The 27,989-nt window shown below is 42.1% G+C and overlaps 1 protein-coding gene across 5 annotated transcripts in view; it reads left to right on the forward strand.

Annotated features, from left to right (window-relative positions):
* The first annotated feature begins 620 nt into the window (after positions 1 to 620).
* The window catches only part of NCOA6 (nuclear receptor coactivator 6), a 42,194-nt gene continuing 14,825 nt past the window's right edge, over positions 621 to 27,989 (forward strand). For 3 of the 5 annotated variants that reach the window (XR_014318578.1, XM_082772972.1, XM_082772974.1), the window contains exons 1-8: positions 10,960 to 11,093; positions 11,190 to 11,464; positions 13,903 to 14,058; positions 14,639 to 14,761; positions 16,096 to 16,224; positions 17,238 to 18,053; positions 20,879 to 21,025; positions 21,901 to 23,020. Coding sequence is in view for 4 of the 5 variants with exons in the window: in XM_082772972.1 (XP_082629098.1) it covers positions 11,200 to 11,464; positions 13,903 to 14,058; positions 14,639 to 14,761; positions 16,096 to 16,224; positions 17,238 to 18,053; positions 20,879 to 21,025; positions 21,901 to 23,020 (2,756 nt within the window). In the remaining variant the exon portion in view is untranslated. Of the gene's footprint in view, positions 819 to 10,940; positions 11,094 to 11,189; positions 11,465 to 13,902; positions 14,059 to 14,638; positions 14,762 to 16,095; positions 16,225 to 17,237; positions 18,054 to 20,878; positions 21,026 to 21,900; positions 23,021 to 27,989 lie in introns of those variants that run through there. The other 2 variants (XM_082772973.1, XM_082772975.1) reach the window with 2 other exon arrangements.

Genomic DNA, 27,989 nt, shown 5'->3' on the forward strand with positions numbered 1-27,989 from the left:
GCAGTAAGCACCATCATTTTAGGAAGAGATTCTTTACCAAAGGGGTGGTTAGACATTGAAACGGGCTGCCCAGGGAGGTGGTGGTCACCATCCCTGGAGGTCTTTAAAAGACATTTAGATGTAGAGCTTAGGGATATGGTTTAGTGGAGGACTGGTTAGTGTTAGGTCAGAGGTTAGACCAGGTGATCTTGGAGGTCTCTTCCAACCTAGATGATTCTGTGATTCTGTGGTTCTATGATCTGCATTAAAAATATTGTATCCTAGTAATCTTCTATAAAGTTCTTACACTTTTATTTTTTATTTTTTTTTAAGCTTCATGCAGGAAACACCTTTTATTATTTTATTTTACCAAACGGGACTCTAAGCCCACAGGGCTGCCCCAGGCGAAGGGTCGCTCACCGGGCTGCCGGTGCACAGAGAATCCCACTTGGGCTCCCCCCGCAAGCCGCGGGCACCCCCCGTTCCCCGCCTGCCGCCCCCTGCTGCAGGACGCGGCCCTCGGGGACAGCACCGGGACCTCGGCGGGGACCGGGACCGTGAGGAGCGGCCCCGCTCCCGCTGTGGCGGCGCCGGGGCCGCGCTCGGACGCAGGCGCGCGGTGCGGGCGGTCACGTGGCGGCGGCGGGAGGCGGAGCGGCGGCGGCGGCGGCCTGCGGAGGGTGTCCGGGCGCCCCGAGGGCCGACCGCCACCTCCCGCCCCCGCCGGCACGGGGCGCGGGCCCCGCGCGCCCCCGCTCGCCCACGGCGGCCCCCGCCCCTCCCGCGCTCGGCGGAGTCGGGCACGGAGGCGGCGGCGGCGGCGGCGGCACCGGCGCCAGGTGAGGGCGGGGCGGGCCCGCGGCGGGGCCTCTCCGCGGCCCCCCGGCGGAGCGGAGCGGGGCGGGGGAGAGGGCGGCGGGGAGCGTGACAGGGCCGGCGGGGCGGAAGCGGCCGCGCCGCGGTGTCAGGGCTGGTGGGGCCCGGTGCAGGCCGCGGAGGGCCCGGGGCCGGGCCGAGCCGAGCCGGGCCGCTCCCCCCCCCCCCCCCCCCCCCCCCCCCCGGCCTCGCTCGGCCCCCGGGAGGCCGGAGCGTGTCAGCGGGGCCGCGGCCTGGGCCCCGCCTGTGGTGGGGGAGCCCCGGGCCGCTCGGGAGCTGCCCCGCGCCGGGAGGCGGCTCCGGGGCCCTGCGCCGGGCCCGTGCCTGAACCCGAGCCCGGCCGGGGCCCCGGAGCCGCTCTCCTGGCTGAGGCCGGTGCTGGTTTTAGTTTCCCTGCCGCCGGGCCCGCACCGCCGGCCTCTGGAGGTGTCAGCGGAGGTGCCTGGGAGCCCCAGCTTTTGTTTGGAGTTCCCCGTAACTCTTCAAGGCGGTAACAGAAAGGCTTCTCGGCTTATTCCTGTAGTTTTCTGCATCCCCATAAATTTAATCATTGTAGATTTAAACATCTTAGAAAAGTCGGGGTTCTGATTCCTTCTAATTTCTATTTATTTATTTTTTTTTGGTGTGGGAATGGGGGAAACAGGAAGCAGCAGGCTTTGCTGTTGCTCTCCTTGGCTTGGTTTTGAAAGCTGACGGCAAGCTGTAGCTTTCTGAGCTTTGTTGCTAAGACTTCCTAACCCCTCGCCTTCCAGACCTCGTGTGTGTCATTACCTTAACCAAATCATGAGTAAGCTGTGGAAAGCTAACAGAAAACTGTAATAAAATCTTTCTCAATTGAACGTTATTGTAGGAAAGGTAGCGTTTCCCATTGGTGTTGATAGTTAGTGTTCTTTATAGTCTGTCTGTTTCTCTACATATATACAACTAAAGCATCTTTCAGTATTTCACGTATGAGAAAGCAACCACAAAAAACAAATTTGGTGCTCTCAAAAAAGAGTCACCACGTTAGATAACCACAACTTTTGGACTTATTGGCTCTTTTTCGGTCTCAGCAAGTATTCCCAGCTTCTGTGGGCGTCTTGTGGAGCGAGAAATGAGCACCTCAAGATAGGTGTCTGTAACGTCTGGGTCTGCAAACCTCTGGACTAAACACACTGCATGCAGTGAGGCACCAAGGTGCTTGCTAGGAATTAATGTGCTTTTGAAATACCTGTATTCACTGAGCCACATGGCTTCTTTTTCAAGTTAACCGGCTTTACCAGGAATTATTTCACAGTTGTACTGGATCCTGACTCTCCTGTTAGAAGTCGTAAATCAAAAGGGGAGGGAGGGCTGCACACAGACCTGATCTTTTATTGAGAAATGACATTTTTCAGTATTTTATAAGTACAGAAAAAAGTACAGAAGGGTATTCCATTAGACTTCACATTTTGGTTGGAAAAATTCCCAGGCAGCGCTCTGCAGCCATTCTCTATAGAAAGGCTGTTCAGCTATAGAACTTGCAGGGAGGAGTTGTTAACAGCAGGCTTCCAAGCGATGCAGTAATTTTATGCTATTCTACTAAAAAATAGCTGCTCTCTTAAAAAAAAAAAAAAAAAAAAAAAAGGAAAGAAAGAAAATGTGAAGGGAAACCTGAGAAATCCAGATCCCCACCTGCATTTGTAAACTAAGTGTTTTCATTTTTTAGATGCTTAAAATATTAGAACTTGAAAAATATTGGGGTATAGAGTTAAATTCTGATGAACAATTGTAATATCCCTCAGTTCTTCTTAGGTATGATGCTGTCAAAGATTGCATGCATCTGTAGTAGATACTAAATATTTTAAATTTATACAGTAAACCTGTTTAACAGTTTAGTTATATTTTTATTTTCTAATACTGTATTTTTTGTTCTTGGTTGGAAGCTGGAGTTGCAGTTGAGTTACATACATGTAGATATACTAAATGTAAAAGATTTGCAGAGGCAAAAGATTTGCTACTGAAGATATCAACAGGTTAAAGTATCTGTCACAGTTCAATTGCATTTGGAATAGTGAAATTTTATAGGTCATTAGCGTCCGCCTGCAGGACAGAAGGTGTGATGTTGCTACCTGTTTCAAAATCATGTTGTCTCTATTGAGAAATACAACTGCCGTGGTGTGCAGAGAACACTAGTGCGTGGGGCGCCTGCCAGTGTGTAGCACGTGCAGTGCCCGCTGTATGAACAGCAGCACTTACCCCTGGCAGTGTGTTGACCTGAGGCAGGGAAGATGCATCGTCAGATTCCAGGTGAGAGATGTTCCAACTGTTTGCAGATGACTGAGGTTTTTTTCTTCACGTTTGTTTATTGAGACAATGGTGATGGTGTATTCTGTCTAACGCTTGCTCTGTCCTGTTTTCAAACTCTTCCGTCACTTCCAGAGCAGATCACTCGTGATCTTCAGCAAGAGCTACCTCGTGTGGATAACATTTCAACCACGTAGCCGGTGCATTTCTTAGTTTGTACACCTTGATAGCTGAAGGTTTGGCTCAAGATGGTATGAGAAACTCTTGATTCTCTACTGACCTGACTGATTAGAAGGAAGAGAATTAATAATAATAATAATATCAATAAAGGCTTTCCAATGATGCAACTGGCATTGACAGTTCAGCTAGGCTTTGGATTGCACAGGAGCGGTAGTAGTGGAAGTGCTCCATAGTCCAAGGAGCATGGGATTTTCATCAGTCCGGGGCTCATTTCCTTTCCATTGTGTCCGCTGCTGCTGCTGCTAATAGCAGCCCATCTGTGTTCTGAATAGCCCTTCCAAAATTGTTGTTGACATACTTACAAATAGGAACAAGAAGTGAATTCTGGTGGGTGCCTGTGTGTAGTGACTTTCGTGCTGTGTCACAATAAATAACTGTTCTTCACGTATTTGGGGAAAAGAAAGATGAACAGTCAGGCTTACACAGACTGTAACTGGTGTGAGAGCTTGTATAAAGAAGGGAGGTGCTCTGTAGACTCGGCAGCATGCACGAACCATCCTCTTTTTGCAACTGGGAGGACTGTTGCTGCCTTCTCCAGCTTGAGTGAGTAGTCCTGAAGGATAGTCCTACATAAGGCTTTGGATCAGACTTGTACAGTAATTGAGAAGTGCAGCAGAAGAATGATACCTTGTCTAAGTTAATTTGTCCTTATATAAGCTGATAATTTGGGGACAGGAAGTTGCCTGTATTGAGTTGTGTATTTGGGAGTCTGAATTTTCAGTTTGTAATCTATGAAAGGGAATCGTGTATTTATTCCCAGTAGAAGTTGCATGCTGTTATCTTCTCCAAGTCCTATGTTTATCATTTTAATTTTATAATTATTACTCTTTCAATAACCAAGTAAGTGACATTCCAGATGCCTGAGCTGCTTTCTGGGTAGTACTTACAGAGGCTGAATTAAATGTAAGCCTCTGTTTCGCATACATGTGCACGGGCACACTCTGATAAGTCTCTTGGATGCTACAAGGAAATCATGAAGATTTTTTCTGCCTTGCTTCCTGCTAAATTAGCAGTTTTGGCTTGTGTAATACATTACTTTTCAAGCAGTGGGTGGAGAGAACGCGAGAGATGAGAGAGAGGGCTCAATCTGACAGTTCTGATGGGTCTCTGCCAGCTGCTCCAGAGAAATGGAGGAGTTAGCGGCTGCAGATTTGGGACTGCGGCTGCAGGAGCTGAACCTCCCAAGGCAAAAACATTGCCGGTTTTTTTAGTGAGGCTCAGTGAAGAATAACACGGGACAAGAAAAAGTGTCTCATTTTCTGGTTGCGATGTGGAAGGTGTTCCTTCTGAGGTTTTCTTGGGGTATTTTTCCCATCCCCACAACAATGCATTGCCATCTACTTCAGTTGTGTCCTAGTTTTACCATCCTAGGGATTATGTGGCCCATAATAGCAGTAGTGGCAATAAATAGAAGAAAAAAAAAAAAAAAGAAAAAAAAAAAAAAGAAAAAGCCTGGGAGAATGCCAAGTATGCTGCAAGTTTTTATACAATCAGGAAAATCTCAGAATAATCTTGATTTTTAACAAAAGGCACACCTACATAACGTGTGTTTATGATGGTTTTGGTTGGTTTGTGTTTTAGTTAGGGAAAACATTCTCCTTACCAAGTGCTTCATATCAAAAGAATTACTTTTAAGCCATTTATATTAGCTTATTTTTTTTCTTCAAACTTTATAATGTTTCGGGATTTTGCGTGCTTTAGTGAGATTTCATAGACTTTTATTACTGGGAGCAAGAGCCTAATGAAGAATATTCTTCAGTTTTCAGTCAAATTCAGTTCAGGACTAGTAATCACAAGAATACCCAGTGCTGTTATACTGACAGTTAGGAGCCTCTGGAAGAATGTGGGGATAAGGGAGTTACCTTGTGGGGTACATCAGCCCAGACTGGTTCAGCTGCAGCTAAATTCGGCTTCAAATGAAAAGCTTGTCACAACAGACGCAATGGATAGGTTGCTACTTGAAAAGGTGTTTTCCCATAGCCTTCAGAAGATGAGATAAAATAATTTCTTGTCAAGATGCATCTAATTGTAAATAGCTTCTCATTTTACTTATTTGCCAATTGCGTTGATGGGTCTTAATGAAAAGTTTCATACTGCAGGACTCTGTCACAGTATTCATCTGTTACAGGCTATGGTATCTTTCTTCCAAATAGGAATAGCCTTAATATGTGAAATTAACAATTCAGCTAATGAGAAGTATTTGATCAGGTGCTATACCATGTAGACTGTAGCTTCCACGAGTGATGCTGAAACCGGTTAGCTCATGGCAGAGAGAGGGCTGGGAGCCTGCAAATGGGAATCCTTCTACATGGCTGACTTAGCTGCAGTTAAAACTTGTTCTGGAGTTATCATCTTGCCTTCTTATTTTTAAAGCAGTCTTGGTGATCAGGTTGATCAACTTCCATTGGCATAAAAATGAATTGCTCGGATGGAGACATGTCTGCTGCAGCATGGCATGCGTTGCGGAGTTTCGGCCAAGTTCATAAATTGTAGTTTCATAAAACTTTAACAAGTCTGTGTTCCACTAAACAGGCTGCTATCAAAATGCATCATGATAACAAAAGGTCAGATGTGCTATAACAAGCTGTAGTTTTCTACTTTGCAGAAACATTGAGGTTTTAGGCATTTTATGCGTGAGAGCTATGGGAGTTTAGCAGAAAATTATGAAATCAGTGAGTAGTTGTGCATCAGAATGAATGTAGCCTGCCGTCCTGTGAGCTTACTTATTTAGTTTTCTTGACATCTGGGGAATGCCCCATCCCTGGAGGTGTTCAAGACCAGGTTGGAGAGGCCTTGAGCAACCTGATCTAGTGGGAGACATCGCTACGGCAGCGGGGTTGGTACTGGATGGTCTTTGGGGTCCTTTCCAGCCCAGGCCATTTGATGATTCTATGCCAGTTGAGCTGCTTTCATGGAGTTACCTGTCTGTAATGGCAGAGTCTGAACTTCTGTGTTGTTGGAACTCCCCCAATCTGCAGTGTTTTTAAAGGAAATGTACTGCATGTTTAAGTTTATTTTTAGGTATTCCTTTCATGTTGTAACAGTGATTCTTAGCTGTATCTAATCTCTTTCTGTAATGATATGGCACTTGCTTACTATCTACGTGAAAGTCTTTTTGCCAAAAGCAATTATGTAATTGTAGTCTTTGTATCATAGACGCGCTGTGTGTGAATAGATGTGGTCACTGCTCGGATTTAACAAGCTCCGAGGTCACTGTGTTAGACAATAAAAACCATGTACATGGTTGTAGGAGGATAATAAGTTGTTAACAAGTCTGCAGTAAGGACGGTGTTGTGATCAGGCTGTTTTTGGGATTTTCAGGTGCTGTGTTTTGAAAGTATGCCTGTGTCTGTGTGTCTGATTTATTAAAAGAAAGCCATCTTCCCGACAGTACTCTGGCAATGCTAAACATCCTTCATTTCCATCCTGAAAAAATTGGTACAATTATGTATTTTCTCACTGACACCTAAACCAAAGGAAAAAAGAAAGCTTTCACTTGCATTATCCAAGGCATTTTGTTTGTTTGTTTATTTTTATTTCCTTCTATTCCTATTAGGCTGTTTGAACAATATTTTTTTTTCAATGAAGGCAAAGGCAAGGAGGGTTCTGTGTCCTTTGGAAGTCGTTTCACTGTTTGCTGCTATCAGAGGCATTTTCTTCTCCTTCTCAATTCTGGACTCACTGAAGGACTTGGTTGTAGTTTTGTTTCGGGATTGATTTTTCTGCTTGTTTCCAGCTTCAGCAGCTGTAAATAATAGCCACTGTGGGGCTGAGGACCCTGCTTGGTGTTGGCTTCTGGCATCAGCTAAGGAATAACATCTGTCCATCCTTCCCTCTGGTTCTTCTGTGTTTGTGAAGAAACTGCTGTCACCCTTTCCAATCCTTTGTGTAGCTCTGAGGAGTACTGTTTGAAACATACAGCAGGATTTTAGTACCTTTATTTAATTGGGCTCCCTGCATATTTGTTTGAGAGGGTGCATGTTCTGTTGTGACATCAGTTGTGAAAGTGTTTATTCTGAGTTGTCCGAAATACATAAACAGCTTGTAAATCAATAGACTGTGTCACAGCAAGGGCTGTGTTCAGTATCTCCGCCAAGGTTATTCTGTTTTACTTCATTTTGTGCATTTGCAATGAGGGGGGAAAAAAGCAACACAAGAGGGTTCAAGTTCTGTTTAACAAACAGCTGGGCATAACCCTCAGTTTGAATCAGTCAAGCTCATCTGGGTGTGAGAATACCAGGACATAAGCTTATTTTTTCCCCAGACACCAGCACTTCCAGCTGGCAGTGCTGGCGCTCCAGAGCCTGCTGTGCCCCTTGCTGGGGATGCTCCAGTCTTCGTGTGCCATCCCCTGCCACCTGCACCGTGCTGCGGGTGCGTGGGCATTGGCCAGAAAACTGACACACTGCTGATGCTTTGGCTATTAGTCTGTAACCTTGCTACGTATCCTCACCTCTCTTAATTCAGCAGCACTTTTTTTTTTTTTTTTTTTTTTTTTTAGTAATCAGCAAATCCTATCTAAGGCCAACCCTGTTTTAAACAGGTATAAGGCACTTCTCATGCTGTTGTAGCTTGCTGCAGTCTGGGGTGGCAGGTTTTTTTTCCCAAAAAAGATACTGCTTATTTTACACTGGATGCTCATTCAGGGCACAGAATGGTTGTGCTTTGTCCTTAAAAGATTGTTATTTGTGTAGGACTCCAAGTTCATTTCTTCTGCAAGTCAGTATATGTGTAATGAATAATGCAAGGATGCAGGAAGAGAAGGAACTACCTCCGGGGTAGGGTAACCAACCTGGTGAGGAGCTTCTGTGAGACCATTAGTTAAATCGGCTTTTCACAGAGGTTTATCAATTGTCATTCCCATTTTCTGGGCACCTGATGTGAAACTGGAATTTGACTTAATGGAGCTGCTGAATGCTCAGACCTGTAAGTTAGATACAGAGGAGCCCGAGGAGAAAATAAAAGATGTAATTGTCTCAGCGTTCAGTTTGTCTCTGGTATTTTTAAAAAATTTTTATATCAGTTCCCCATTTTTAAGATTTCTGTGTTTACAATAACTAATTTATGAAAGCACGGTGTAAACAGATCAGTGACTGTGCAATATTTTTACTTCAGTGCACGACCGTAGAAGAGTTTGGATTTACAAAATCAGAATTCCTGTTAATCCCAGATTTGAGTAGTGTTCAAGAATGGGGGTCTGGTGCTGCACAGTGCAAAGAGAGCAACTGTATGTAAACTAGATTATTACTCATTAATGTGAATAACGTAAATTCATTTAGTCTGCGTGGTGTGGTGTAGGGCTGTAAGGGAGAATTAAAAATTGAGTGTTGTAACATCGCTGCCCAGTGAACGTGTGTGCAGAGCTGCCCTGGGGCTGTGCATCCTGACTTTTGGGTGCTTGTTTCTTCACGTGTGGTGCTGTCCCTTCAGCAATGGTAGGAGAGCATGCAAATAATGCAAAGCTGAATCTAAGCTTTTCTAGCACAGTTGCCCTTTTGTATTATTTTTTTTCCCAGCCTCTCTCTGCAATTCACCTTGCATCTCCGACTTGTGGTTTTAATTTGTGTTGGGAACTTGAACCTCTGCCAAAAACCCCAATCTGTATCCCATTTGATGGCATCTTGTCCTGAGGTAACAGTTTGTGGTGCATCATATTTAATACTGACAGCGTTGGAGTTACGAGGTCTTGACAGCCTTGCCTGTTGATTTGATTTGACAGTGGTGGTCAGGAGCAGGTCCCTTTTTTAGCTTTGACATCAGCTTTGGCTCGTGATGGAGATGGTTTTAATTCCTTAAGAAATACTCCCGAAGCATCGAGTGTGAGAGCAGAGGTAGGAGGCTGAGCTGCCTTGCATGGAGTTCATCCTGGAGCCCTTGTCACAGTCTGCAGTGACGTGGAGCGACGTGCGTCCTGCCTGTACGTTGGCATTGCTCACCGTGCTTGTAGGGATGACCTCTGCCTCAGGTTGTACTTTTGTGTGGATAACTCTCATAACGTAACTAAACTCGCAGCTAAACCGAGGATGTGTGGTCTGGAAGATCAGGTGGTGAAATGGGCTGTGAACTGGCTGAAGGGAAGAAGCCAGAGGGTTGTGGTCAGTGGGATGGAGCCGAGCTGGAGGCCTGTGTCTAGTGGAGTCCATCAGGGGTTGGTACTGGCACCAGTGTTGTTCAGTATATTCATGGATGACTTGGGTGAGGGAAAGGAGCGCGCTGTCAGCAAGTTTGACACTGAACTGGGAGGAGCGGCTGACACGCCAGAAGGCTGTGCTGCATCCAGCGGGACCTCGACAGGTTGGAGAGTTGGGTGGGGAGAAACTCCATGAAATATAAAGAGGGCAAGTGTAGAGTCCTGCACCTGGGCAAGAACAGCCCCGGACACCAGTATAAGCTGGGGACTGCCCTGTTGGAGAACAGCGAAGTGGAGAGGGACCTGGGGATCCTGGTGGACAGCTGGATGACCATGAGCCAGCACTGTGCCCCTGTGGCCAAGAAGGCCGGTGGCATCCTGGGGTGTATCAGAAGGGCTGTGGGTAGTAGGGCAAGAGAGGTTCTCTTCCCCCTCTACTCTGCCTTGGGGAGACCACATCTGGAATATTGTGCCCAGTTCTGGGCCCCTCAGTTCAAGGACAGGGAACTGCTTGAGAGAGCCCAGCGCAGAGCCACGAGGATGATTAAGGGAGTGAAACATCTCCCTTATGGGGGGAGGCTGAGGGAGATGGGTCTCTTTAGCTTGGAGAACGGGAGACTGAGGGGTGACATTATTGATGTTTATAAATGTGTAAAGGGTGAGTGTCAGGAAGGAGGCAGGCTCTTCTTGGTGACATCCAATGATAAGGCAAGGGGCAGTGGGTGCAAGCTGGAACATTGGAGGTTCCGCTTAAATATGAGGTGAAACCTCTTCATGGTGAGGGTGACAGAGCACTGGGACAGGCTGCCCAGGGGGAGTCTTCTTCTCTGGAGACTTTCAAAACCTTCCTGGATGCGTTCCTGTGTGACCCGATCTAGGTGTTCCTGCTCTGGCGGGGCACTGGACTAGATGATCTGTCAAGGTCCCTTCCAAACCCAAACATTCGGTGATTCTGTAAAAATTTATTGCAAAATCTGGATCTTTCATAAAGTGAAAAACATCAGGAATGTGACATGATTGACTGAATTCATTCTTATCTATGCTCAGCAGGGAGATGGGGGGGAAGTTGTGGGCTGGCACAGGAAGAGTACATTTCAGGTAATAATATGCATAAGCATCTGAGAAACACCTACATTTTCACAAGTTTTTACAAAGCAAGAATAGCGTGCTTAAGATTTCCTTGGACATGAATAAAATAGTTATCTAATGCTAAATATCTCCTGGTAAGAATGGTCTGTGGCTTTCCTTCTGCTTTGTTGTACAAAGTATCTGCAGTCCCTAAAGTTAAATTTGGTGTTTCCCCACCTGTCTTTGTGTAATTGTATTACTGTGTGTTCCTCAATTTCCTGGCAGTCAGGCATTGTAGCATTGATACTGGGTGCTTTTTGTCCTCTGTGTAATTGATTTTAATTTTTTTTATTCTCCCCCCATCTACCCAACTATCATTTAGGTCAGCTGGAATACTGCTCAAGGCATGCGTGGAAGGATTCCATCCGGAACACACTTCTGTTTGTTCTAGTGGACAAACAACTTGGCTACTGCAATGGCCACGGTTTTCAGAGTCGCACAGTTTGTCTCACAGACCCTCGCACTGGGTCACCTGGTAGGTTTTCTGTCAGTGTTCTTTGCGAGCTGTTGAATGCCATAGTTAGTGTCTTTACACACTGTACTTATTATTTCTTTTCCCCCCCCTTCAAAGCATCTTCTTAATGTCTGATTGGCTCCCGTTGTTGGACACAATGGTTTTGGATGACCTACCAAACCTGGAAGATACATATGCCTCCTTGTACTCCTCAGCTATGGAAGACTTAGAGGTGGAGTTTGATTCAGGACTGGAGGAAGATGAACAGAAACAGGAGGCTACTCCTGAAGATTCCACAATCTTTGTAGCTTTTAAAGGAGATATAGGGGACAAAGACTTTGAGCAGAAACTAAGTGTCATATTGGAGAATGTGCCTGGCCTTTTACACATGGGTAATGTATTTTTTTTTAATCATTTTTCAATTGTCCTTAAAATGCTTAATTACATAATTGGGGTGCTTGTAAAAAGAAGCTGATTATATTGTTTTTGAGGTACTTAGTTGGTGGTAAGATTTGTGGAGGTTGTTATTAGTGAGTTTGGGAGCTATCTTAGGCACAGAGAACAAGTTTTTGAAGTTAATTTGTTGTTTCAAACTGATTTCATTAGTGAGTTCATTTATTCCTATTCAGTTCCAATGTTTTACTTGTTTTTTTTTTCTCTTTCGTTTCCTTGCATTACATAATGGTTTGTAGTGTGAAAGTGAAACCAGACGTCCAAACAGGACATGATTTTTAATAGTGAAACAACTCAACTACTGCAGTTGAGAAGAGATTTGCTCTGAAATAACTGTGCTAGTTCAAGTCACTGCTGCTGCTTTGCTGCTGCACTGACTTATGTGACTTTTTCAGAAGGGGGGGCTATGGAGTGTTCTCATATAGCCCTGTGTGTCCACCGAGGTCTTGTGACAGGCAACTCTAGCTAGTAAGTGACACGGGCTTTTAGGACAGCGTCTTTTACCAGCACAGATAGATTTGGAAAAAGGTATCTGTCCACTGTACCTTATAACTAGTTGGAAGTAGATATGACTGACAGTGGTATAAAAGGGAACGTGTTGATACCATAGCTGAGTGCCGCAGTATTTGAATGGAAACAAATTCAGTCTGTCTCTGTATGATGCTGCCTTTGTTACACAGAGACATCTGCATACTGGGTTTGTAACAAGTATTAATGACAGGATCAGTGGATATGATTCAGACTTCAGTTGAGAAAGCAAGAAGCAAATTTTTTAAATCAATGTCAGATTAGTTTGAAGATGATCAACGTGACAAGTTATTTAAGGCGATTCAGAGTAAAACATGATATATAGAATTAATAAAGGTTAGTAAGTAACTTTAGACTTAGCAGATTCAATGTTTGAAAAATGAGAGATCGTTTACTAACATCTAGAAATAATGAAACTGGTAATGCGTTTCTTTATATGTAAAATGTTGGAATGTTAATAAGATTCAATATAGGACTGTTCAAACCTCTGCAAAATGGGATTTTAAAACCTCCTGTCATGTGTCCAGCTAAAGAAGTTTGGTAGAAAGTGGAAGTTAATACTGCAATTACTGTAGCAGCAGAAGGGACTTAGTGAACTAGTTAAGGACAGGCCTTTCAGTACTCAGAGGGTACCTATAAAAAAAAGGTGGAAAGTGACTTTTTGCTTGGGCAGGTAGTGACAGGATGAGAGGGGAATGGCTTTAAACTAAAAGGGGGGAGATTAGATTAGATGTAAGGAGCAAATTCTTCACTCAGAGGGTGGTGAGGCACTGGCACAGGTTGCCCAGAGAGGTTGTGGATGCCCCATCCCTGGCTGTGTTCAAGACGAGGCTGGATGGGGTTCTGAGCAACCTGATCCAGTGGGTGGTGTCCCTGCCCATGGCAGTGGGGTTGGTACTGGATGGTCTTTGAGGTCCCTTCCAACACAGGCCATTCTGTGATGCTGTGAAGTTAGGAGTGAGTTACTGACACTCTTAAATGGCACGTTCTTCCGAAACAAAAACTTAGCATGCTTTTTGTAAGTCTGCTGTTGTAGTGGAAAACATAGCTGACTAAAATTTTAGCAAATGCTTACTGTTTTCAAAAGGACTTCCTGTTCAAAAAGCTTGAAACTGGAAGCTTATAAATCTGTATTAGGAATGTATATTTTAATGACCCTAAAAAGCATTTTGTAGCTATATTTTAGCTAGGTATCACTTAGAATAAATATATCCAACATCACTTGCCTACCTTTTTTCTAATTCTCACGTGTTACTCTTAAAACAATCGATCAGCATAGAAACACTCGTTTATAGAACAGGTTTACAAAAAATGTGCAGCTAAATATTTTGCACAACTTTAATATGTTTTTTGCAGGGGGTTGAACATCCCTATTCAGAAAAGTTAAATAAAATGGTATAAATTAATGAAATACAACTAGGTCTCTGGCACCTGCCTTCTGCAAAGAAGTTTCACAAGCATCTTGCAGAATGAAATCGGTGATTTCATTCTTGTATTCACTTATCTATGTGGTATGCTAACAAATGTATTTTATCTGATTTATTAGGTAGTCTGTCTTTCCAAAGTAGTTTATTCACAGAAGATTTCAAATCTTGAGTAATATTGTCAAGTATTTGTGTTGCCTGTTTTATTGTTTATAATTTGGGAAATTCTTATTTTGCTAATTTTTGGAAAGTATTTCAGTGGTTTGGCAGTATGAGTCACTTTACATCTGTTCTGGAGAACTCTCCAGTATTTGAGACTATCCTGGAATAGTTGTTCCAGATTTTTTTCAGCTGTGCTTTTTTAACAAGTTATTTCACTATACTTGTTTGAAAACTGACTTTGCAGTGACCTTTTCTCTTTTAAGAATCCAACCAGTTAAAACTGCAGAAGATAGAGCCTTGGAACAGTGTACGTGTTACCTTCAATATACCACGTGAAGCTGCAGAGCGACTGCGGATTCTGGCTCAGAATAATAACCAACAACTTCGTGACCTGGGAATTCTCTCAGTTCAGATTGAAGGTATTTCACACCTAAGTTATTTTCAAAGGCATTAAGCTGCAAATGCACTAGAATTTAATTATAGTCAACAAGTGACTTTGTGTACTTGGTTAATGTTGCAAAACTTTTAATTCAACAATTTGGAGAATAACTTAAAAAAAAATGAAGAGGTAACTCAAGGCTTTTATTCTTCTGAGAATAAGTGTAACAGTAGAAACAATGGCTGAAAATCCTCTAAGTGTTGGGAAGCCCCCTGAAAAACGTTTTTGTGAGTGCTACTAGCAAAATGTGGCCTATTTTTTTTCCAGGTTGTTTCATATGAGACTTTCTTAAAAACAAGTTTTACATGGGTTTCACAACTGAAATATCTGTGTTGCTCAAGATGAAACTGAGGGCATTTAATGTTTGTTGCAGTGTTGTTTTTTCTTTAAATTGAAGCACTAATAATAAAAGTAGTCTGCATAACTGTTCTTCTAAAGTGCATATTATTGGTAAAGTTTGTCCTTCCTTCCTTTAAATCTTTTAAATGTCCTTCTGAAATTGTCTCCATTCTGCTTTCGTGTATATCATTCAGTTCCCCAAAACTGTGTATTACTTCTAGGGGAAGGTGCTATCAATTTAGCTTTAGCTCAAAACAGAAGCCAAGATGTCCGAATCAATGGGCCCCTGGGAGCAAACAACTCAGTACGAATGGAAACAGGATTTCCCATGCAAGGGGGACAAGGTAAATTTTTAATTACTTAGTTTTATACAGTTTGAAATTTAATAAGCTTATTGTGAAATTTCACTAGTTACAGCAATTATGATTCACAGAATTATAATTCCCATTAAATTATCCGATGTTCTTGTTTCCATACTGTCAAACTATGTCTGATATGTAAACGGTTGGCTGAATTGTGCCCCATAAATGTTGGAGTGATTTGGATGTGGTTTTTTATTTTTTTTTTCTATAGAGGCTGTAAAATCACTTTAATATAGTCAATTCACTTCATGCACAAATTATCATGCTTTCCTGTCTTATGAAAATGAGCATAAGTCTTTATTCAATGCACAAAAATGAGCTATTTTAGATTAAATCTTATAGGGGGAGGACAGGACACTCATTACTGTTAGTCTCTCTTTATTTTCACATAAACTTTTGAGATCTGATAATAGAGAATTAGATTTCTTGGAGAATTGTAGTTTTGTTGGATGGTAAATTTTTATATGGATAAGTAATTTCTAATTACAATAGTCAGATTTCATGAAGAGTTGAAAGAAAAACACGATATTTTATTTCAACAGCTGAGTAAAAGGCAAGATAAATTAGTTAGCACCTTAGTAAATAGGATTTAATGCAGTTAAAATACTGAGACCATTTTTGACAGTTTAAGATACGCGTGTGGCTGGTGGTGGAATGAATGGAAATAACATTTTACCTGATTACAGTAGTTTAAATCATTGTGCTTAGCAAAGAACATAAAATATTTAAAGGAAGTTTGACTTTGAAGGCAGTTGCTCTGATCTTCCTTGTGATGATCATGAGCTTCATTTGCTGCATACAGGTAAACAATACAAATAAAACAATTTAACCAGCAGGTCAACTATATAAACCATTTTACAAGATAGCAGCCTTTGTAAAAGAAACAATGAAACTGTTTATTCTTACAATGAATCAGCTACTTTCTACTATCAGATTTTTCAGAAACCTACTATAGGCGTAACTTTGACAGTATTACCACTTGGTGGCAAGTGACTTTAGTGGCTAGTCAGGAAACTGAAGTCTCAAATAATTCTCAAGTAGGCAGGGTTTTTTTCTATAGCCTTGAAAAGGCTTGGTGCTAAAGGAACAGCTTCAGTATGATGTTCACTTCTTCTATTACAGACAATCTGAATTTTGAGGCAGAAATCTGTGTCCTCAGGTTATTTTGGAGGAACAACTCGTCTAAACTGACTTCTTTATAAAGACACGTTTTATTAACAAATCAAAAATCTTAAAACTCTTTTGATGTAAAACTGCGATACTTGATAATATGTATTGTCTTTTTGTTGTTGTTGTTTGTTTGTTTGTTTGTTAAGGTTTAATAAGAATGAGCAATGCCGCAGCTGTCATGATGTCCCAGAGTGGGAATGTGCCCTCCTCTATGGTGGCAAGTGGTGCTAGTACTGAGCTGCAGCCAAGAACACCTAGACCTTCCTCACAGCCAGGTGGTAACAGTTAGTTGTAACACTGACCTTTACCTGAAAATATTCTTTCTTTATCTTTTCTTCAGCATACGCACTAGTAAATGAACTACAGAGTTACCCTGCATTATTTCCTTTACCTTTTCTGAGAGTTGCTCTTTCTGGGGAACCCTCCCTGCCCCTATTAATACGGTAACATTTGTCAGATAATTTGGGTATCTAAAAGTCACCGGGTTGCTTGTTATTTTGTTCAAATACGTTGCACAGTGGCAGTACCTTTTGCTAGGAGAGCACTAGAGCTGTTATGATTGAGTTTTTTTTTAAGGAAGGGATTGGTTGAATGCGAGGCAGGTAGGAGGCAAATGCATTAGACAGAGGACAAAATGCTTTTGCAGGAGTAGATAAACTAGAAGCATAAAGTGTGGAGATTTTGTGGGGGTGTAGGCGCTGGGGGTTGTATGTTCAGTTTTGTTTTGTTTTTTTCTTCATAATTTTGGTAGTATAAGCTAATTGCATTTTGGGACTATAGAAAAAGAGGAGGTTATTACTTCTCACTCAGTAAAATGGTGGTAATACTTGCCAGCTTCTATAGACATTTGCAGTATTTATTTTTACAGTGTTTTGTGGTAAATGTTTTAAATACTCTATGAATGCTAGCTTATGATACTGTCTTAATTCATTGTTATGCCACATTTTTAGTTGGTAGAAATAATGCTGCTAATAATCTGTATTATTCTACCAATACGTATGTAGAAGGCTTATGTTTGTAGGAACAAGTGCAGTGGAGTTACCGTGTTGTTTTATTGGAGAGGTTATAAATTCATGAGACCTTCTCAGGATTCCCAGAGACTTTGAAAACTTTCAGAGCATTGCCTGCTCTGTCTATTGGAGAAATTGAAACACTGGAGCATTTTGTTAGACCCTAACTTCAGCAGAGTGAGCATATGCAAGCAAACAATCTATCCTTTCTTGTTTTGTGGTGTTTTTTGCCTACAGTAGGTTATTTACTTTTTTACTTTTCTTTGCTATTTTAATAGATGCAATGGACCCACTTTTATCTGGGCTAAATATCCAGCAGCAAAATCATCCATCTGGATCTTTAGCTCCGCAACTCCATCCAATGCAGTCAGTTCCTGTAAACAGGCAAATGAACTCAGCCAACTTTCAGCAATTGCAGCAACAAACACAGTTGCAGACACGTCCTCCACAGCCACATCAGCAGCCCCAGCAGGGTATTCGACCTTCATTTACTTCACCAGCACAGGTTCCGGTTCCCCCTGGCTGGAACCAGCTTCCTTCAGGAGCACTTCAGCCTCCTCCAACCCAGGGAGCACTGGGTACATTGACAGTAAACCAGGGTTGGAAAAAGGCCCCATTGTCTGGACAAATGCAGCAGCAACTTCAAGCAAGACCATCTCTAGCCACAGTACAAACTCCTACTCATCCTCCACCTCCATACCCTTTTGGAAGCCAGCAAGCTTCCCAGGCTCACTCAAACTTTCCCCAAATGAGCAATCCTGGCCAGTTTACTGCTCCTCAAATGAAAAGCCTTCAGGGAGGGCCCTCACGGGTTCCTACACCACTACAGCAACCCCACCTGACCAACAAATCTCCTGCTTCCTCACCCTCCTCCTTCCAGCAGGGATCTCCTGCATCATCTCCAACAGTTAACCAGACGCAGCAGCAGATGGGACCAAGGCCTCCCCAGAGTAGCACGCTTTCCCAGGGATTTCAGCAGCCTGTCAGTTCTCCCAGTCGTAATCCTATGGTGCAACAGGGGAACGTACCCCCCAACTTCATGGTGATGCAGCAGCAAAACCAAGGTCCACAAGGTTTGCACCCTGGCTTAGGAGGTAAGAAGTACTGAGACAGTCTTTTATTTTAAAAGGAAAAACATAAAATGTCTAGGTTACTGTTCCTTTTGAAAAGATCCTCGAAGAGACAAAATAAAGACATAGTCTATGGATAAAGTGGGTGTGGGTGAACTAGCATCAGTGTTACTTCAGTTCTACTACCTAGCTTTCTGTTAATAATCTAGAAGTAAACTCTTGGCCAGTGCAGAAAGAAATTGCTGTATGCAGTTGCTAGTTACGACTCCCAGTCATCCTCTTGACAGTTCTTTCACTGCCTTACAGCAAGTTCAGGATATTCAGAGGTGTTTTGGGTTGGTTGTTTCGATGTTGCTTTTTTGTTCCTTTTGAGAAAGGGAGAAAGTGACAAAAACAAATGAACCTTTTCTTTTTCTCTTCAGCTTCCTCTCCCACCACTTAAATTTCTGCTATAGAAGTGAGGCTTTTATTTTTCTTTGAATTTTCCCTTCTAAGTTGTGTGTACATCCTGTCTTTATTTGTCATCAGTTTCTTCCCATACAAAAGAGGAAAGAGCTATTACTGCTATGGTAATTTACTCCCTGCACTAAAACGAGGAGGTCAAAGCATGTTTTCACTTCCTCTTTGGTTGTGTGGTATTTAGTTTTCTCCTTGGACCTCTGCACTCACATCTTTGCCTTATTGCTCTTCGAAGGCTTCTGTAACAGTGAAAGAATTTCATTTGTCCATCCAAAGATCTTTTGTGTCCTTGTTTTTCTTTTTCTCTCGTGAGCCTTTTCTAGTACTTTGCCTGACTTCTTCTAGCACTTCTCTCTCCCTCTCTCTCTTTCTCTCTCTCTCTCACTCTCTCAAAATATTCATTTATTCATCTTTCTCTTGAATGGCTGCTCTCAGATACCTGTACACAAGCTCTTGGTTAAGTCTTTAAATTTTTTTTCTTTCCATACTTGTAGAATATAAGCAGTATTCTTTGTCCACAAATACACACAGTACTGTATGGATTTTAGTTTCCTTTATTTTCACACTGCACATCTGAAATCTGTAAGGAATACCTATTTTTTGGTCCACTGATTTAGGCAAGTGTCCTGTGTCTTCACTGTCTGCATTGTGGATCTCATTCGAGTTTGGATGAGTTTGTTTTACGTGAATTGTCTTAGTTTCAGGGTTTTCCTCTTCCAAACTGTTCTTAGGGCCTGCCAGCACCCTGTACTTGCTATATCTTCTCTCGTCTCCATCTTCAAACTGTTATTATTAGAAATGTCACATTTCTTTACAATTTTGTCTCACTAACTACATATCCCCAGTCAGAAATCACTATCCTCTAGGTAGGGTAACCCTGACCTCTAGATAGCATATAATCTGTGTTCTCTTTGTTTTCTACGTAAACCTGCTATAGACAAAATCCTGCTTCTGCTTTATTAAAAAATAATATTCCAAATAAACTATCAAAATATGTTCTTTGGGACTCACTCTAGAACTTAATTGTTAAAATCAGTAATCCTCAACTGATTTAAAAAGACAGGATTCTGTTGATTTCAGTAAAGGTATCTTCCACTTGTGGAGGTTTTTGCCTGGCTTCTGTCCATGCTAATGTCCATGCTTAAGCTGTGTTTAGGGATCTTTCAATTTTTTTAGCTATCTTGCCTTTGAACACTTTCATTTCACATAGTTAATTTTGCAAATCAGAATTTTTATTAGATTGCGAATAGGCCAAATTAACATTTTTTTTCTCATTTCAAGCATTTCTGTATGCAGAACTTGCCTAAAAGGTCAGAACTAAAATTATAGTCCTGTGAGGTGATGCCTGAAGAAGTATTTGTTCCCTGTTTGCAGATGTACCTCACGTTTGACCTGTAAACTTGATTATCTTAAAGTTTTAATTGTAGAACTAAGACCAGCTCACTTTACATAAGCAATACAGTAAAGTGTATAAGGAGGCTGTAACCACAGAACCAAGGTTAAATTCTGTCTGTGGATAAGAAAAATGCAGGAGGACAAGGTTCCTTCTAGGTCCATGGCACTATATATATGATGGTGAATTAAAAGAAGTGGGTTCTGTTAAAGTTGTGTTAAAGTGGGTCTTTTTTAAGCTGCTGCTCATGTTGGTAGGCACAGTGATGTTTTTGCTCTCTGTCCTAGAGCAGCAGTGGTGTTTTGATGTGTCAAGGTGTGGACATTGTGCCAGATAGAGAGCTGTCATGTCTCTCTCTGGCTATTGGAATAGCAGGGTTACTTGTGCAAAGCTGGGACTTGCTGCAGCCTTTCTAAACTCTTTGTATGTAGCCCTGCCCCATTCTCTCTCATTACCCTGGAGATTTCTCAACCCGTTTTGGATGGAAGAGTTATTCTGATCGTGCGTACACACACCAGTAGTGCAAAGGAGTGCTAAAAAGTGTGTACCTGTTGTGTTATGGTGAGAGTTCCTGTTCAAAAAATAAAAAAAATGTAATAAAAATACAAGATGTTTGTGTACATGGATGCAGTTAAGGGTCTGATCAGAGATGAGATACAATAGAGAAAACAGTGAACTATCTTACATGAATTTCTAAAAAGTCAGAGTTTTCCCTTTTCCATGGGTTTAATTTTCTGCTTAATCTAGGAGCAGAATTACATTTGGAACTGAGTAGTAGTGGTTTGTTAGACAGAGCTATTGCACAGATAAGAACTGTAAGCACGCCTTCAGTGTGTTTCGTATATTGGCAAAAAACTTTCTGCCTAAACCAGTAATGTGACAGTACAAATTCAAAGGTATTTTTCCTATTGTAATCCAGTTGTAGATTTTTTTTTTCCCTTTTTTCTTCTTTCTTCCTTCTTTTCACACTTACTAATAAGAAAATTCTTGTATCAAGGAATGCCCAAGCGCCTCCCTCCTGGGTTCTCTTCAGGCCAGTCTAACCAGAGCTTCATGCAAGGTCAGGTGCCTTCCACCGCACCAGGAACACCGGTGAACAGCGGAGCTCCGCAACTACAAACTAGCCAAAGTGTGCAGCACACAGGTCTGTTTGGAACTAGTTTTTCCTCCTTTTTTTCTTTTTTTTTTTTTTTGGTAGAAAACTGTGCTTATACTTGTGTAACACAATTACTAAAACATTAAATTATTGCCAGTAGTAGAGAGTTTTAGCTACCTGGGGCTGAAAGTGCTGCAGTGGTGTGCTGTGCATATTGTTAAATGAGGAAAATTAAAATGGGAGGCTGTTTGTGGTTTTCAAACAACGCAAGTGTTACTGCTTAGGACTGCTATACTAGGATCCAGAAGTATCCGTTTCGAAATTAAATAGAAGTAGTGTTGACAATTGAAGACTAAGGGTAATAAGATGAAACATAAAAGGAACTTCTTGTCCAGAAAAAAAAAAAAAGATGATGTTATCTTAGAAACAGAAATAAAAATATAATAAATAAAAAGCTCTTGTGATTTGAAAAGATAATTATTTCATTCAAAAGCTTTGGAAGTCTGCTTACAGACAGTCCTGTAAAAATTAAATCCTTAGTTCACAAATGCCTCCATTTAACAATTCTGTTAGTAGCATTTCATCTGGATTATGGATACCCTGATAATGTGATGTCATCACTATTGTGTGTGTATTTTGCAATCCATTCTAAAACAGCCTCAGTTTTGAAGTTTAGTTTAGTTGGAAATTGTTCCATTGAGTTGGGTGCTATTGTGGAATATTTTTAAACTTATGTGCAGATAAGGCTTACCAGGAATTTCAGTCATTCTGCAGCGTCGTATGTACATGAAGTGCCAGGCTAAGTGTTTGTTTTGAAGTGCCAGTATGATTTCCTCTTATGACATGTATCTCTTTTGAAGTGCCAGATGTGAAAACTTTTTATACCACTCCAATTGTTTCCTAATTGGCCTTTTTTATTAAAGGTGGCCAAGGATCTGGACCTCCTCAGAATCAGATGCAAGCACCACATGGCCCACCAAATATGATGCAGACCAATTTAATGGGACTTCATGGAAATATGAACAACCAGCAGGCTGGTGCTAGTGGGGTGCCACAAGTTAACATGGGCAACATACAGGGCCAGCCACAACAAGGACCACAGTCTCAGCTTATGGGAATGCATCAGCAAATCGTATCCTCCCAAGGACAGATGGTAAACATTCAGGCTCAGGGATCGATGAACCCTCAAAACCAGATGATACTTTCTCGAACTCAGCTCATGCCACAAGGCCAAATGATGGTAACACCACAAAACCAAAATCTTGGCCCTTCACCCCAAAGGATGACCCCGCCCAAACAGATGATTCCCCAGCAGGGACAACAGATGATGTCTACACACAATCAGATGATGGGACCTCAAGGCCAGGTCTTGTTACAGCAAAACTCGTTGATGGAACAGATGATGACCGCTCAGATGCAAGGAAATAAACAGCCTTTTAATACTCAAAACCAGTCCAACGTTATGACGGGGCCAGCTCAAATGATGAGAGGACCAACCCCAAACATGCAGGGTAACATGGTGCAGTTCACTGGGCAGATGATGGCACAGCAAGGCCCTGTGAACGGTAACCCTTCTCAGGTTATGGGGATTCAAGGGCAAGTTTTAAGACCTACTGGACCTGGCACCCACATATCTCAGCAGCTTGGGGATACTACCACAACAACGAATAATGATGTGAACTTGACACAGATGTTACCTGATGTTCCCGTGCAGCAGCCAAACATGGTGCCTTCCCATATGCAAGCAATGCAAGGAAACAACAATGCTTCGGGGAGTCATTTTTCTGGCCACGGACTGCCTTTCAGTACTGGGTTTAGTGGAACGCCAAATGGGAATCAGATTTCCTGTGGACAGAATCCTGGTTTTCCTGTCAATAAAGATGTCACGCTCACAAGTCCGCTCTTGGTTAACCTTCTACAAAGTGACATATCGGCAGGACACTTCGGTGTGAACAACAAACAAAATAATCAGAATGCCAATAAGCCAAAAAAGAAGAAACCTCCAAGGAAGAAGAAAAACAATCAACAACTGGAACAGACAAAGTAGGTTTAATATCACATTGGTTTTATATGGGACCTGGGAAAGTCCTGCTGGCAACTTGTCAGTATTTTTTTCAGCAAGCATGCAGTGAGCCCTGTATTATTTCATATGTTAGCAATTTCTCTTAAGCGTTAAATGATAGTGCCATGGCAAGTCTGCCCCTGGAAAGTTCATTCAGGATAAAGAAAAAGATGGAAACATCCTAGTTCAGTTATAAATCTATTCAAAACAGCAATGTTTACTACATTTACTGGGTAGAGGAGGTATAGAAGTTGTTTTTAAATCTCAGTGGACACATGGGGCCGTGGCCTTTGGAGGGGAAGCTGCCATTCTTGGGCAGTCTGACAGCCACCATCAAAGGTTGGGAAGTACTTTCAGCTTTCAGAAGAGTTATAAACCTCTGTATTACGATGTGCTGTATAGACTGGGGCTAGGGGGGGTGGCTGTTTTCTGAGATGTGTGTATATCTGTGTGTTTCTGCTTGGGACTGAGTTAGACTTCTCTTTTAGTTGAAGCTGCAGCTAGGAGTTTGAGTGTGGTGCTCTCTGGTATGGGGATAACAAGCCCAAGCAATGCTGGCCTTCCTGCCCTAGGATAGGCTAAGAGGAAAAAGAAAGCCACAAGCCTTGAGAAAGAACCTGCAAATGCAACAGTATTTGAGAAAAAATGAACATATTAATGTAGTAGAAATACAAGATTGCTGAATCTTTTGATTCCTCTTTGACTGGTATATTTTGTTGGCCAGCTATTCTGTGATCTTTTGTTGGTGGCAGTGTATTAATGCCAGCACAGGGTGGTTGACTACTGCTGCTGTGTCTTTAATCAGCTAAAATGAATATGTAGGCAGATCTGCTATATCTAATTATGTGCTGTATATAACTTTTGGCTGCAGGTGAGCCACAGGGAAATTGACAGGAATCCATATCATGAAATGTTTTTTTTTGTCTTTTTTTTTTTTTTTTTTTCTCCCAGTTCACTTTAGGAAAGAATGGAAGAACTTTGCACAAATTTACAAAACAAGAATATCCAAATTTGCATAACCTGTTGCAGGGGATCTTTTGTGAAAGTCCTTAACTATCTTAATTCCGTAGTACTGTAAAATGCAGGAGCTGTTACTTGTATTTTGGTGATCTAGAAATGCTGCATAGAGAAGGTAAAGCAAAGCAAAGTAAAATATGCAGTCCTTGTGTCTTTATTCATCATCTGCGTCTTTCATGGAAAGCCAGTTCTTTTTGCCCCAAATTAGATGCAGAAACGTCCATGTATTTCTAGGAGGGAAGGTCTGGTGCTATGTGTAGAAATAAACTGCTTCAATTCTAAATAGATTTCAATAAAATAATAGCAATCACTGCTGTATTGCCATGGGTTCAGAGGGAGCAGAAGAGTTGGCACTCTATTCTGAAAAGAAAGTCCATTAATCATTAAAGAAAAGCCTTATTATGTTTCTGTTCTCATTGGTCTTGCTGATGATCACCCAGCTTCCGTGTGGCCTGGGAATATCAATAAAGGGATAGATAAAGTTTCCCCGAGCTTACCAAGCCCCAGAAGACTATTTGCTTGTTATAAAGTTTTCAAAATAAAAGAAGCCTAAATTAAAGATTTTCCTATTGAGATCTAAAAATTTAAAATAATTTCTAGCTCATAAATGATGCTTTTAATGAGATTTCTGTTTACTTAACAAAAGAAATACTACTTTCTACTTCTATCACTTTGATTTTCAGTGAACTTTCTCCTAGCATTGTTATTTGCAGAATAATGTGTTTGTCGCCTGATACGGATTAGCATTTTGTTTCTTAACTGGCTGTGTGTTGATCCCTTGTCCTCACAGGAGCATGCAGAAGGGTGTTATCCTCATAAAGGGGTTAGAGTGAAAAGTTGAGACTGCTCTCCAGCAGAAGAAGGGAGACTGCAGTGCAGACAAAGTCAAAGCTGGTCATGATTCCTTCCTGCCTCACTCACTGTCTGCATCCTTGGCATAGTTCGCCAAGCTCAGTGCTTACTTGCCTCGGAATTGCGGATTCTTTTGTGTCTGACTTGGATCAATACCTTTTGTATCAGAAATAAATAGGTGCTTCTCATCACGGCTTCTCTGTAGTTATTCTTCAGAACTGTAGAATTCAAAGCAGCAAACCTTGTTTGGAAATGCAGCGAACTTGATAATAACACTAAAAATGATTCCGTTTTTGTTGTTGTTAGAAATTGTTGTGGAGTTGTAATAATGCAGCAGTACCATTAATAAAACAGTTTGTAGGCTGGGCCGCATGGGATTGTTAAATGGGATAAGTGTACTATTGAAAAACTTTATTCAACTGAATCTAAAAATAGCTTTCAGGATTTGCCTAACTGAGCAATTCAAACACTGGAATAAAAACCGAGACATTTTGAATAAATAGGTGGTTTAAAAGTGATTCTGTCTGTTTGTGGAAAAACATAGGTAACAGGATGGAAAACAAGGAAAAAGATGCTAGATGAAAGGTGATGGTGGAGAAAAACGTGTTGTTAATGGTATTAAACATCAGCACAAGCACGTTGCCCTGTTGGCAGCCCTTGGCCACACGTGCTGGTGGAAGTAAGGTGCGTGGTAAAACGCTGCTGCCGCTGGCACCAGGACGGGTGGTGCCTGGCACTGCACCACGTCAGCAGGGCTGGTCCTGCCCACCTCTTCTCTGTAGCTTTATTTTTGCGTGGCTTATTTCACCATCTGCAGCCCTGGTTCTTGTTGGTTTGCTTTCTCTCTTCTGGAGTTCTCTTCCACTCCGACTGGGATTTTACATCTGAACGCTGTGCTTGGCAGTGCGGCTGGTAGAGCTGGGGGTGCGCTTAGGAAACTGATAATCCATGCTGTGCAGCTGGTGCCTTCTTACGCCGAGAGCAGTAAGAGGGAAGAACAAATACGGAATGTTTATCCCTCCCACACAGCCTTATTGTCGTGCTAGTTATTTGTGTTTAGAATTTGATGGGTTTTTAGATATCTGGTGGTTGTTAAATGTGTTCAATGAATTTCAACTCCATTTGAAATTCAATTTATATTGAATTTTTCCAGTAACTATAGTAGCAGGTGTTCCCACGGTCACTGTTATTCTTTGTTACCGTATAATAAAACTCAAGGTTTATTCTGCAAGGATTTGTTTGTAGCTCGCCTGGTGGAACCCATCAGGCAGGAGGTGTTTTTTAAGAATTGATTTTACACAAAGATTGTTTTCTAGGTAAACCTGTTTACGTGGTAATGCTCGCACACCAGCTTTTTGTCTAATCTTTAGCTGTTGCATTTTTATTCCCCACTCCCGTTTTAAAGAATCACCAGTGGCAAAATTACAAATTTAAGGTGGTATTCACAATTTTAGGCAGTTCATGTTGCCTGCACCACGTGGCCTACAGCAAAGGCTGAGCTGCTGTGGGAGATCTTGTTGTCGGAAATTTTTCCCACTCATGTCCACTACATGCTGCTGGGACATGTGGCTGCGTGTTTGTGGGCTGCATTAGCAGACACCCCGGGCTCGTGCCCTTGCTGCAGTGCTTGCCGGAGGCTGTGTACACTCTGGGGTTTCATGCCAAGTGGCCATTCTGAAGGAAGAGGTTGGGGTTTGCCAGTTTTCATCATATTTATTAGCAGGGGCGGATAAGCCTGTAACAACTGCATCATAAAACTTAATGGTGTGCTGGATTAGACAAAAGATTTAACTCCAAATACTTTCCTTGGCAATACTTGCCTACTCAGTAGTAATGCTTGGAGCTGTTCTGTTCCTTAACTTTCTTCTCTCTTGATTTATGTTCTCCCTTCTTTTGACCTGTGAAAGTTCAGGGACCTTCATGTCACACTCTGCTCTTTAAACATGTTTTAGGTAGTTAATAGGACATTAGGACAGGCCTGGGTTTCTCCCCATCAGCTGTGCAGATGCCAGAAACTTTCACTGTCAAGTAAACTTAAATAGCAGAGATCTCTCCACCTTTAAATACTTCAAGTTCTTGTTTTGCTGAAAATTTCTTATGTCCTTGGCATTTCTGTGTAATTCTGCCTCTCCTTATAGGCAGCGGACCTATTTTGGTATCTTTAATTTTAACTTTGAGCTTTTATCACATAGATCTCCCTACAGCCTTGGTGTAGTCGTGAAGCAGATAAGCAGTTATGGTCTTCTACTCTTCATCCCTCTTTATCTTGCATTCTCTGACCATATGTATTGATAGTTATAAAAAGGTGGTTTATTCCCAAGTCTGCAAAAGCTGTCCTGATTGGAAGTATTGAGCACTGAATCTCAACAATTTTAAATGCTCCTGCAGTCTCCTGGAGCATCAGTTCTAGAGCCTCAGCATCTTAGAAAGCTCTGCCAGCTGACCTTGAACATCTGATATGTCAATGTATTTGTGCTGTGGCATTAATAGAGGTCTCCAACACCCTGAGCTAGTCACCTCTGGGTATGTGGTGATACCAGTGAAATAAAATGCTGTGCATCTACTCCTTTTATTTGTTAATAGAGATGTGATGGCAGTATGTGAGGGAAGCCTATTTATATGTAATTTGGAGTATCCCTTGCCTATTTTATTTTTTTCTACCTTGAATTTGAGTTTTTTAATTAAGGAAAGAAGCAAATAGAATCATAGAATATTCTGAGTTGGAAGGGACCCATAAGGATCATTGAGTCCAACTCCTGGCACCACACAGGTCTGCCCAGAATTTTAGACCATGTGACTAAGCGCACAGTCCAATCGCTTCTGAAATTCGGACAGGCTTGGTGCAGTGACCACTTCCCTGGGGAGCCTGTTCCAGTGTGCAACCACCCTCTTGGTGAAGAACCTCTTCCTGATGTCCAGCCTAAACCTGCCCTGCCTCAGCTTAACACCATTCCTGCGGGTCCTATCCCTGGTGCTTACAGAGAACAGGTCACCTGCCTCCCCACTTCCCCTCGCGAGGAAGCTGTAGGCTGTGATGAGGCCTCCCCTCAGCCTCCTCTTCTCCAGGCTGAACAGGCCCAG

This window comes from Aythya marila (genome assembly GCF_965140915.1).
Source record: "Aythya marila genome assembly, chromosome: 16".
Lineage (NCBI taxonomy): Eukaryota > Metazoa > Chordata > Aves > Anseriformes > Anatidae > Aythya > Aythya marila.